Here is a 13,284-nt window from a genome sequence, read left to right as displayed (position 1 = left end):
TGTCCCCCTTCCTCAATAAGGTGACTGAGCACATTGCTGTCTTATTGGGCTGGCCGTGTGGAATGGGAGGTGGAGAGAAGGTGAGATTGATTTTAAGAACAGCAGCTCTAATCTGTACTATTTTCAGGCACTGTGTTAAAGGTTTTACTTACATTTGCACTCAGCCCTGTGGATATTACACTGTTAGGAACCCTCTGTGTGGATCAAGATGGCTGTGTGCAGAGGTGAAGGAATTTCCAGGTATGCATCTAGCTCATACAGCATTTATATAATGTAGGCCAGGGCACCTTTCTTCTAGACACCTGGCTTCCCTCTCTTGGAAATTTCTCATAGTATTAAATATACAAATCAACAAAGTGTACTGTATGTTTAGTAGTTAGATATTCTCCTGGTTCCTGATCCCCAGAGGCAACATGGAGTCTTTTAGCTGTTCCTTCTTTTGATACCCATATTTTTCATATTAATTCTGTATGCAATCTGTGGATTTCCTATTCAGATAAATGAAGACTTAACCTTTTTCATACTTCCCAACTCACAATAGATATGCTATTGTTTTCACTTAATAAGCCATTTACTTTATTATGGTACAAATATTCATTGCAAAATGAATTATTGTGCTTTAATCTTATTTTCTCTTGTAAAAACTCTGATTTTCTTGGAATTTCTAATTCCTTATATTCCTCTTTTGCCCTTTCTGCCATCACCATGCTGATGGCTTAGCATTCTCATGTAACTCTCTTGCCAACTCTGTGAAGTGTATTTATCATTATTATTTTCATGTTACAGAATAGGAAGAGCAGACTTGGAAGAAGTTAAGTAAATCCTGGTCATAATTCTAGTGAGGCAGGGGCAGGAGTTAAATTCAGACAGTCTTATTCTAGGCCCCTTGATCTTAACATTTACTACATATATCTTTAGTTACATTGTATACTGATTTTTTTCTTACTTCCTTCTTTTGCTAGAGCACATCCTCAAAGCAGCTTCCTTAGGGTGCATTAAAAAAGAAGAAAGAAAAAGTCACATTTTTATGCCTTTTTTTTTCTTTTTACTGGGAGTTTAACCCAGGGTTGCTACATCTCCAGGCCTTTTTTACTTTTTATTTTTTGGCAGGATCTCACTAAGTTGGGAAGGGCCTTGCTCATTTGCTGAGGCTGGCCTCAAACTTGGGATCTTCCTGTCTCAGTCTCCTGAGTTGCTAGGATTACAGGCATGCCCAGCATTTTTATGCATCTTTTCAAATCATTCTGTCCTCTGACAGTGGTGCAATGTCTTTAAAATTCAGAGGGGAAATATTTTGATAAGAAGTCTGATATTATTCTGATTTCAGTTCTTTTATATTAGTTTTAGGGAAGTTTTTATGATCTTTTCTTTATCCCTTATTCTAAAATTATATATTCTAAAATTACTGTAGTATCTCCTTGATAAATGCCCTCTTCCTCTCTCTTATTTTTATTCCTGAAACTCTAACTTATTAGAAGTGAGACCAGCTGGATCCATAATCTAACATATTTTCTTATGTTTATATCTTAACTTTTTGTTCTATTTTCTGGGATATTAGGTTATTTCCCAATCCATATTTGGGATTTATGACTCATATTTAATTTCTAAGACCTCTCTTATATTCATTCCATGGTTCTTCTTTCTTCTGTAGCATCCTCTTTTTTAATATTTAAAAAAATTATTATAGATGGACACAATATCTTTATTTTATTTGTTTGTTTTTATGTGGTGCTGATATTCAAACCCAGTGCTCTTTTGTGTGAGTGCTGTACCACTGAGCCACACCCCCTGCCAATAGCATCCTCTTTTACTGGATGGAATAGCCTTTCATATTTTTCTGTAACTATAAATGATGACCTTTTTGAAACTTCTATTTCTCATTTTTTTTTGTTTCCTCCAGGATTATGGTTCTGTTGTCTTGGAATCTTACATCTTGGTGTCTTTCTTTTAATAATTGTGAATTTTTTTATCTCTGCATATTTCAGAATAAGGTACTAAAAACTGGATGGTTAGTTGAGGCTTGTTGATTGCTTGGCTTTATTGAGCTTGATCAAGTAGGGAACTCCAGAGGGACCCCCCAGTGCCAGGTATTGTACATTGGGCCACTGAGCTCCTCCAGAAACAGAGTCTGGTCCTCAGGGGGAGTGGGGTGGGTGGGAGTGATTCCTGGCAATGCCCCTTCTGTACAGAGGAGTTGGGAAGGAGGAAGGGACTAGAGGAATATGTCTCAGAGTTGCATTTTTGCTCCTGTTTACTCCACCCGGGTTCTCAAGGTTCACAGACTTCTCTGGGGTTTTACATGGCAAGCTGGCTCTACATTTGTCTGTATTTGCCATGTGCCCAGTGAGGCTGTGATTTTCTTTTTCTGGTTTTTCCAGTTACCTCTCCCCTAACAGCTTTCAATCTTCCAGAAATTCACAAATAACACTCATTCAACAAGAACTCCGCTTCCATTCTTTCTCACTGGGGACCTGTATTTATTGTCTTGCTTTACTACCACTTAAATCAGATCTCTTCAAGGGAAGGAGATAAATATGGGAAATCAGTCTTTTACCCGAGTTAGTCTTAATATCACTTTAAAATGAAAATGTTGCATTCTCTTTCACTTCTGCAGCCTCGAGATAGGTCAACAAAAGAGCAGGCAAGAATCTTGGGGTTCACACTAACCCAACCCTGGGGCAAGGAGAGGTCAGCCTTTTTTCCAGGAGTGGATCAGCAGGCCTGCCTTCACCCTGGAGGGACTAAGTGTTAGTGGATTTGATACTCTGTATAAATCCAGCACAGTTGCTTCTTTGGTCTTTCTCTTGCCTAGAGGGTAGAATCCCTCTTTTATCCAGGCAGGCACCATTGTCAGAGTACTTGGTGTGTCCTATACATCAGTGAGAGTTGGAAAGAAGCCGTGCATTAACCCTCAGGGAACCCAGTGTGCACACACTCATTTCTCCTTGTAGGCTGAGCTCTGAAAGGGATTCAGAGCTGGTTGTCTTGGCTACTCCTTCTCATCAAAGAGGGCTTAAGAGCTTCTGTTGGTGTATTTTAAGCTTCCTCCCAGAAGGTCCCAGAGCTTGCTTCTGGGAATTGCCAGGGTACCCTGCCAAGTACTTTTTTGTTTGTTCTAGCAAAGTCCAGCTGCTGCCCCCTCCCACAGAAATCTCCCATGGTCAGCTAAACCTGGTGCTTCCTGCTGTGGCCCTGTTAATTCATTCCTTCTTTACAGTTGTATTGAATACCTGCCATACATCAGGCACACTGGCATGTCTGAGGATACAAGGCAAGCTGAAGAAGTGCCATTCTGCCCTCAGGGAGCTTCAAGGTGGTCTGGAACAGTGGATGATGGCTGAGGCCCCTTTCTAGTAAATACACTACTATGTAAAACTGCTGCTTATGGGAGACCTGGGGTGAATTCTTTTGTAACTTGAATGATATCTATCTATCTATCTATCTATCTATCTATCTATCTATCTATCAATCATCTATCTATCTACCTCTATATCGAATTTGCTTGTTTCCTTTGGGATTGTTTGGTTTCATCTTTCCAGGTTTTATTAACCCTGGACTTGCAGGTTATTCCAAAGATTTCCAAAGCAGAGATAATGATGCAGCAGCCTGTGGTATGTGTTGGTGGAAACTCTCTGTGTAGACTGGTGAGAACTTTATTTCATAAAAATTAGTGTCACCAACTTAGAAAGAAGCAATGGGGAGGCCTGGGGAGATGGACTTCCAAAGATTTCTTTAGGCAGCCATTTCCCAAAGTTAGATTTAGAGAACACTGGTTCCACAGAGAAGTAGTAAGTCTAAATTATGGAGGAAAATAGTGGTCCCTGGTCCAATACCGATGCCTTTCTCTGGAAACAGAGGTCTTAGAGGGGCTAGAGCATGGTATTCTCCAAATTTCATTTTTCAAGGACACTTTGTTTATGTTTTTTTAAATTATTATTATTATTTTTGGTACTAGGGATTGAACTTAGGGGTGCTTTCCATGAAGCCACATCCTCAGCCCTTTTTATTTATTTTTAAAAATTGAGACCAGTTCTCACTAAATTGCTTGAGTCACTGGGATTAAGCCATCACACTTGGCTGTGTGTGTGTTTTTAATCACAGCAAATAGAGCAGACCAACACTCTTTTGAGTGTGCTCCAGAGTCATTCCACAAATGACATTGAGATCTGCCCCCAGAAATGGATTTGGACTTCTTTGTAGGCTGCTTCCAGGCAGTTATCTGAGGAGAAGGATGAATAGAGAGGGAGTTGTGGTCAAGCTGCATCTTTATAGCAAGAACATGGTATTGATAGGTAACTTGTGGCTTAAAATAGCAAAATCATCTGATGGTGCTTTTGTAAATCACATTTCCAGGTCAGAGTATATCATCTTGGCTTTTATTCAAGAGCGGGAAGTTGTGAAGAACACTAAAGCCCCTCTCTCCCTTGGTGCTTCACTGACCATGGCTGACCTATGCTCAAGGAGGCCTTGTGCTTGGGTGACCTTGTACATATTTCCCTCTCTAGATGAAAAAGGTATAACTCAGACTCCTCTGTGGTGTCCTTTAGACAGTGAATTGGTACCTTGTGCCCCTTCTCAGTGACATCCTGAGCAACTCTACGTGTCTGCTTTATTTGTTGATGCTTCTGTAAGAATTTCATTCAAACCAAGGGTTTCTGAGGCTAAAAGATTTGGAAACCAGAGGGAACATAGTCCTCATTGCTCTATAGGGCCCTACTGAATCTTTGTCAGTTAGAAATTGGTACCTGGTACCACATCGTTTTTATTGGGATGTCAGGGAGATCACTGATAAATGTCACCTGAGGAACACAACCTATAGGTTTGCACTTGGGTGAGGAGCCGAGGCCATTTTCCCTCACTTCTATTTTTAGATACAAATGACTAGTGACTAAGAGCCCCATGTAGGGAGGAACCTGCAAATTCATCCTACGAGCAGTCTAAGTACATGTTTTAGGCATTAGTGAAGTAGGAACACCAAAAATGTTTTTAATTTGCAAAATCATCAAAATTTTCATCATGGTAAGAGTCAGAACTTGCTTGAATGGTCTCAGATTTCTTTCTGTTTTGATCTTGCTTTTTACTGTGAGTTAGATATATGTGTGGCAGGTGGGACCCCATCTCCTCAGGGCCTGGAATCCCTAAAGCTCTCTTGTCAAGTTCATCTGACAGGTACATTACCTAAAGGATCCTTTCAGTCTTTAGCTTCAGTTACACAAACCCCTGCCTGCTCTGGGCAGATTCTTAAAATATTTGCCCGTCAGCAGCCTCTCAGAGAGGAATGTTAAACACTGCCATGATGTCAAAGGGGCCCCAAGGAGAAAGGCCTCTGCCAAACTCAGCCTGTCACAGCCCAAGGCTGAGTGGGAGATAAGCAAGGCAAAAGCACAGAGAAAACCTGGTCCTCTGGGCTCCCCAAACAGCCCAGGCAGTCCAAGCAGGTTGGTGCTACAGGGTAAGGCTGTCAGCTACCAAGGACAATGAACTTCCAGAAACTACTGCTGAAGTGAGAACTAGAGGTCTGTGGCCCTTCCATTTCCTCATCCTTGCCCTTGTCAAGCCTGAGTTGGGATGTCAGGAGCCTCCAAGGAGAGTTTGGGACCAGTGTTGGGCAAGGCCTGCTTAACCACCATGGACAAAAAGCTTAACATGCTGAATGAGAAGGTCGACAAACTCCTGCATTTCCAAGAAGATGTCACAGAGAAGCTACAGTGTGTATGCCAAGGCATGGGCCACCTAGAGCAAGGCCTGCACCGGCTGGAGGCCTTCCAAGGGTTGGGCCCAGGGGCAGCTGATAGTGCCCCTCCAGCTGACACTCAGGCTGGGTGGACTGAGGTCCTAGAGCTGGTGAGGGCTGTGCGACAGGATGGTGCCCAGCATGGTGCCAAACTTGAAGCTCTCTTCAGAATGGTGGTGGCTGTGGACAGGGCCATCGCTTTGGTGGGAGCTGTGTTCCAGAACTCAAAGGTGGTGGATTTCATCATGCAAGGGAGCGTTCCTTGGAGAAAAGGCAGCCTGGTTGACATCCATGAGGAGGTTGGTTCCTGCTTCCTTTCCCTGGCTGAAAGGGAAGCCTGGGCACTGGTGGGGAGACTGGCCAGGCAGCTAGGGTTTGGAGAGTTGGAGATATGGTGTCCCTTTCTTGTGCCTCATGTGTGTTGCATTGACTGGGGAAAGGAGAGTTAGAACCATAGAGGTCATGGATAGATTTCTGGTCAGACTACTGAGTGCTGCTCTCCCAGGGAAAGGCAGAAGCAGCGCCCTAGCCAAGACTGTGGGACCTTGAGCAGTTCCAAGCAATCCAGAGGTCAGGGACAAATTGGCAGTTAGGGAGTGAAGGTCATTAAGCTTCTGTACTTTCTCATGCACTTATTTTCTCTTTGGGCCTCTTTCTGCTCCTCACCTGGGATGGAAACAGGTGGGTAGTGCTTAGTTTCCTATGACAGGCCCTACTCAAAAACCCATCCCCCCTTCCTGTCCCCAACTGTGTGTTTTGTCCCAGAGTAGGTGGAGTGTGCAGCTGCCTGTGGGGAGATGAGTGTTGACAGTGACCTATGGGGGACAACAGGCAGGAGCTGGAGCCTGGGGGTGGAGGGTGGCATTTCTGGGAGTGGCTGTTCCCAAGGGTTGCGTAATCAAACCTGCTGGTTAATGGAAGCTCGGTTTCTGGTGGGGGGTGTGGGAGGGAGTGGAGGGGTGAGGTGTGCAGAGGGGACACCCTATTTGGGCACATGAGGATCAGCCACTTAGTAGCACTCAGACAGCCTGGAGCCAGGGGATGAGTTGGGGTCTAAAAGGGTTTGCGCTTGACCCTGTTGGCTACTGAGGCTGACACAGGAGGATAGGAAGGTACCTTCCTTCACAGCCCAGCCAGGCCAGGGCTCATCCTGCTGATACCTTCCCCTCTGTACCCTGCAGTCCCTCCCAGAGTTTGCCCATCCCCCAGCTTTCTGCTGTCTGCCCTGGACTTTCCCTGAGAGCCTGACCTGTAGGGGAGATCAGATCCCTGCAGTGGCCCTTGCCACTGATAACCAACCTTGGCTTTAAAAAAGAAAATCCATTAATCTAATAAAATAAACTTTATTAATAGTTTCAAAAGGAAAATTACTATGTACATGGTAAGCAAAACACGATATTCAAGTCCCTGGGTTCAATCCCCAGCACACCAACTCCCCACCCCCTCAAAATCCAAGCCAAACCAAACCAACCAACGAACCAACCAACAAACCAGACAAACATAACAAAAACTGGAGACAACTCATATAGTATAAAGAATGTATATTTACCTCCTATTCAATCCCCTAGTCCCCAGAACAACTCCTCTCACCTCTGTAAGCAATCACAAGTACCAGTTTCTTTTGAATCCTTTTAGATATGGGATCTGCCTAAAACCTCACCTTTAGTTTTTTGTTTTATTTTCTCCCAAATGTTATTCACTTTGTTCTGGCCTTGATATATTAAATACATTAAATCTTAATGTATTTTATTTAATGTAATGTTCACATTAAATCTTAATGTAATTGGGGCATTGTTTTGTATCTAAGCCTAGAAAATTTCCTTGTGCTTATTTCTTAAAGTTGCAGAGTACTCCATTTTGGAGGGATATATCTTAATTTGTTAACTGGTCCTATATCCTTTTTTCTGATTTTTAAATATGATAAATAATGATGTAGTGACTATCCATAGATGTATGTCTTTGAACACAAGTGGTGTGAGTTTATTGGTATGATACACTGCTAGTAGTGAAGGGTAAATTTGTATCAATAAAGTCAAACTGATCTTCAAAGAATTTATTCTAATTTAGTCTTAGGTCTGGGGATATAGTTCAGTTGGTAGAGTGCTTATCTCACATGCACAAGGACGTGGGTTCAATCCCCAGCACCACCAAAAAACAAACAAAAACCAACAATTTAGTCTTTTCCCATAACATATGGGAATGCTTATTGATGCTACATTGGCTAATACAGCATATTACCCAACTTTTTGATTGTTTTTCTGATGAATAAAAAAATCAGATTTTTAAAATATTTTTTTGTTGAAGATGGACACAATACATTTATTTATTTATTTGTTTGTTTGTTTATTTATTTATTGTGCTGAGGATTGAACCTGCCAGGAAAATGCTGTACCACTGAGCCACAACCCCCAGCCCCCAAAATGAGATCTTACTGTGCACATGTTTTTGGATATTTTAGTATGAAAAACTTCAGGTATTTATAAAAATAGAGATTATTATAGTCATCTCTTAGTATCCATGAGGGATTGGTTCCAGGAACCTCTTGGAAACCAAAATCTTCAGATGCTCAACTCTCTTATATAAAATAACATAATATTTGCATATAATCTATGTATATCCTCTTGTATTCTTTAAATCATCTCAAGATTACTTATAATACTTAATAAGTGCTATTTAAATAGTTGTTATACTATCTGGTTTAGTTGTTATACTATCTGGTTGAAAGAAACAAGGATATAGGACCAGTTAATAATAATGACAAGAAAAAAATATCTGTACCTGTTAAGTACAGATGCAAATTTTTCCTGAATATTTTCAATATGAGTTTGGTTAAGTGTTCATAGTAGAACCCATGGATACAGAAGACCTGTGAGTTCATCTCTTGGCTTCAGCCATCAATAGGAAATCAGTGTTAGTTCATGGATTCCCCACCCATTTTATCTCTCCAGATTACTTTTTTCTCTTTTTTAGTTTTTATATTTTTGGTTGTGGATAAACCTTTAATTTTATTTATTTATTTTTATGTGGTGCTGAGAATCAAACCCAGTGCCTTACACATACTAGGCAAGCGCTCTACCACTGAGCCACAACCCCAGCCCCTCCAGATTACTTTTGAAGCAAATATGAGACATTGAACGATGTCTTTCATAAATGTTTCAGCATTTATATCTAAAAGGTAAGGACTATTTTAAAAGCATACTTACAATACTATACTTTGAATACTGGCTTTGGTAATATTACCAAAGTCAGTATTCAAAGACCCCTGATTACATTACAATTTTTAAAAAATATTTTATTTTTTAGTTGTAGTTGAACATAATACCTTTATTTTATTTATTTATTTTTATGTGTTGCTGAGGATCGAACCCAGGGCCTGGCACATGATAGGCGAGCACTCTACCACTGAATAACCCCAACCCAGATTATATTACAATTTTAAATTTTTAGTGGTTTATTTGAAGCATATTCAAGAAAAGTAATTGGTTATATGTCTCTTAAAGCTAACTGTTCTTTTTGAATTCATAAAATGATTTCAAACTTTTTATTAAGAAGAATTTCAAACATAACCAAAAGTAGAATGTTTTATCTTGTGGTTTTATTCTATATTTTTTTTACTAAAAGAGTGAACATTGTTCTTATGTTTAAAAACCTAGTATTTTCAGTGAAATGCCTGTTCATGTCCTTTTCCTTCTTTTCTCTTTTGTTTTTCTGCCTTTTTATTATTGATTTACATGTTGTAAATATTTAGTCATTTCTGGATGGGGGGATGTCACAGAATTTTTTTCTAACTTCTTGCAACATTTGTCTTTATTGCCCCATTGGCTCTAGATTGATCTCTCTCTGATCCTTGTATTTAATACACATATTAATAACTATCTACAAATGTAGGTCCAGCCTCCCAATGGGAATGTCAGCTACTAATCAGTCCATTGCCCTGAAGCTTCTACTTACCAGGGGTACAGGAAGTGTTTGGACAGTGAACAGAGACATATAGCTATTGTCAGTGCTGACAACTGCATTATGGAGACTTTCTGAAGACCCTCTTTGTGTTTCCTAAGAGCCTAGGAGCATAGTAATCATATGTGGAATTGAATTAAATCCTGGCATTGGCTGTTAAATTTGAAAATTATGCCAGGACTTTGTAATGGTCTTCCACAAATCTTTTGAAGTTCTCAGTAGCACTTCATTTGATTGTAGCAATGAATTAGATTATTACTAGAAGCCAGGTGCTCTCTCAGGGAAGACAGCTTCAGGCTCAGCCAGAAGTATTCCTGAATCACATGGTCAAGCTGTTCATATGCTTCAGTCCCCTAGAATGGTACCTGAGGTCGCTAATGTTTTTTTCTGGTTGAACAGACAAGGTAGGGACCAGAAGGTTGAGTCCTAAAGACAGAAGCCGGCTGTGGTTGTCTGTGTGTGGGTGCAGATGCATGCGCACATGTTTGCCTACGCTAAAGACGGAGGGAAGGAGGACGATTTGAGCCCAACAAGGTCTGCCAAAGGACAGTGTGTACAGGTCTCTTTCTATTGGTGGGGTGAAACAAGAGGAGATCTGTGATAATGCCTCTAGTTTCCCCAGCTACATGGGTGTTAGGACAGAGTCTGTAGAAAAGGGATAAGGAGAGTTATCTGCTCAGCAGAGGTTCTGGGCCACATTGATGACATTGGTGATGATTGTAATAGCAGCTTAGCAATTTTTTTATTAAGTGCTTACCACATGTCAGGTGCTGGGCTATGTGCTTACCATTAAAAGGACAAAACTTGGTGTCCTGAAATCCTGAAGGGATGAACAGGTAACAGAATTGAGAGAAGTGGGTTCAGTATAGGAAAAACAGTGGAACCAACACTTAGCCTAAGAGCAGGGAGACATTTGGAAGAGTTAGAGGGAATTGCCTGTGCCAGTTTTTGCCCTTTGGGCCTAGAGTTGCCAGATCTTCCAATATTTTTTAAAAGAAGCTGGAAACCTAGAATTTTTTCCTAATCAGTTTTATTAAGGCATAATAATTAAATAATAATTATTTTATTAGGGTAGAATAAACTTACACACACAAACTATGCACAGTTTAAATATACAGTTCAACAAATATATCTACCAAGGAAACCACCTCTACTATCAAAATATAGACCAGTTGGGCTGATTATAGCTCAGTGGTAGAAAGCTTACCTAGCATGTATAAGGTCCTGGGTTCAAATCTAGCACTGTGGGAGAAAAATAAATGAATAAAACAGTGTGCATGTACGTGTATATGTATGTGAAACAATTTTATCAACTCTAAAGGAATCCTACATAATTTTAATTAGATTAAATGTTAGAAACAAAAAGAATTTTTTAAAATCAGGAATTGAACCCACATCCCCAGTCCTCTTTATTTTGAGAAAGGGTCTTGCTAAATTGGTGAGGGCCTCTTTTTTTTTTTTTAACATTTATGTTTTAGTTGTAGTTTTATTTTATTTTATTTATTTATGTTTATTTATTTATTTATTTATTTATTTATTTATGTTTATGTGGTATTGAAGATCGAATCCAGGGCCTCGCAGGTGAGGGGTACCACTGAGCCACAACCCCAGCCCCTGGTGAGGGTCTCTTTAAGTTGCTGATATTGGCCTTGAACTTGAGATCCTCCTGCCTTAGCTTCCCAAGTCCCGGGGATTATAGGCATGTAGCACCGCACTTGGCTTAAATTAAAAAAATTTAAATGCTGCACAAGCCAAATGTATCCTGAGCTGTTTTTGGCCTCTGAGCTTCCAGTTAAGAACCTCCAAGGCAGGGAAGACCCTTTACTAGAGTGTCTTGTGCCTCATGGCACAACCCAGGCTATGACCAGGGCTGTGACCTGTACCAGGAGTCATATTAGGGACTTGTCAATCAGTGGTTCCAATTTCCTGAAAGCACCAGGGGGGCCTGTCAAGAGGTCAGAGCATGTAGAAATATTCGCTTGAGAGCTCATGGCTGGACTGTGCTGCAGGCTGTTTCAGAACTGCAAACATAGGGGCCCCATGCACTGGTCTTGGGCAGACTTCAGATATAAGGAAAAGCTGCAGGGAGTGCTTCTGGGCCAGGACCAACCATCCTTATACAATGTGTCATTTGACATGATGGCTCTTTGGCTCAGGCAGGACGGAATCACTAGAACTACTGAGCAATGCTATGTATTGATCACACTTCTCCAATATTCCACAAATTAACTCCCCTAATCCTCCCTGACTCTCTGAAGCAGATAATATCCCCATTTTACAGATGAGAAAAGTGAGATGCAGAGAAGTTAAGGAGCACAGCCAAGTGGTGAAGATGGGGTTCAAATCCAGCAAATCTACTTTGAGAGTCTGTGTTCCTGCTCCTAGAGAGGGGGATGGGGATGACCATGGGACTTAACCACCCAGTCCCCAGGCAGATTCACTGTGGTGCTTCCCCACTCCCCCACTCCCCCCCCCTCCCCCCCCCCCCCACCACTAAGCATGGGTTTGACTTTAGAACCCAACCTAAACCAACATTGTACTAGCCAGAAACAACTGATCTGAATTGATGTTTTAAGTTTATTTCTATCCTTGGTCTAAGTCCTTTGAGGTTTGGTCTATTTAAAACCCTTGGCCAAGGGTTGGGGGTTGGGCCCACCCCTCACTACCAATATAGCGAAGTCTTAAAAAAAGACTTCAGTTCTGGATTTGAAACTAAACTCCTCCTCTTTTAAATTTCATGACCTTGGGAAGGCTTCAGTGTCCTTATCTCTAAAATGATGATAAGCAGTATTCTAAGATTACTGTGAGACTATGCCAAATAACCTTAGTACCCTGTACTTTATCTTAAGTACATGGTAGGTGGTTAATAAAAGTTTGTGGCCTGAATGAGGATGTTGATGATAATGATGATGGTTTTTATGATTATCATTTTAGAACAAAGAGCAAGTGGAAGAGAAGGGAACAAAACCAAAGCATGCATTGAGTACCAGAGGTGTGCAAGCTGACATCAGGGGGCCTTGGGAAGGTAAGTGGGCCCATTTGCTTCCTCCCACATTGAACACACAGTGCGTTCATAATGAAAATATTGACAGTATCACCCACATTGTGATTCCTGAGAAACTGTTGAAGCTGTTTTGTCTTATTCACAGTTCTTTGTTGTTCATATATATATATATATATATATATATATATATATATATATATGTAATTTATACACACACACACACACACACACACACACACACACACACACATCCCACTACAGATGGATACAGTCAATTGAGATAGGTTTTATTTTTGTTGGTGCCAGGGATTAAACCCAGGCGTGTTCAACCACAGATCCATATTCACATGTCCCCAGGCTATTTTTTATCTTTTTATTTTGAAACAGTGTGTTGCCAAGTTTGCTTAGGGTCTTGAACTTGCTATCCCCCTGCTTCAGCCTACCAAGACGCTGGATGTATAGGCGTGTGCTACCACACCCAGCTCAATTGTAATGTTTTGACTTGGAGCTGGGTGTGGTGGCACTTGCCTGTTGTCCCAGCTACTTGGGTAGCTGAGGCAGAAGGAGAGGCTTGTGCCCAGAAGTTTGG

General features: G+C 41.0%; 1 protein-coding gene across 3 annotated transcripts in view; it reads left to right on the top strand.

Annotated features, from left to right (window-relative positions):
• Positions 1–13,284, top strand: part of MYLK3 (myosin light chain kinase 3) — a 101,865-nt gene that overhangs the window by 57,644 nt on the left and 30,937 nt on the right. For 2 of the 3 annotated variants that reach the window (XM_081273848.1, XM_081273847.1), the window contains one exon: positions 12,626–12,716. In XM_081273848.1, the coding sequence (XP_081129974.1) occupies positions 12,626–12,716 (91 nt within the window). Of the gene's footprint in view, positions 1–5,553; positions 6,034–12,625; positions 12,717–13,284 lie in introns of those variants that run through there. The other variant, XM_081273846.1, reaches the window with a different exon arrangement.

This window comes from Spermophilus citellus (assembly GCF_964194105.1).
Source record: "Spermophilus citellus genome assembly, chromosome: 18".
NCBI lineage: Eukaryota > Metazoa > Chordata > Mammalia > Rodentia > Sciuridae > Spermophilus > Spermophilus citellus.
This window is presented reverse-complemented; position numbering and strand designations above follow the sequence as displayed.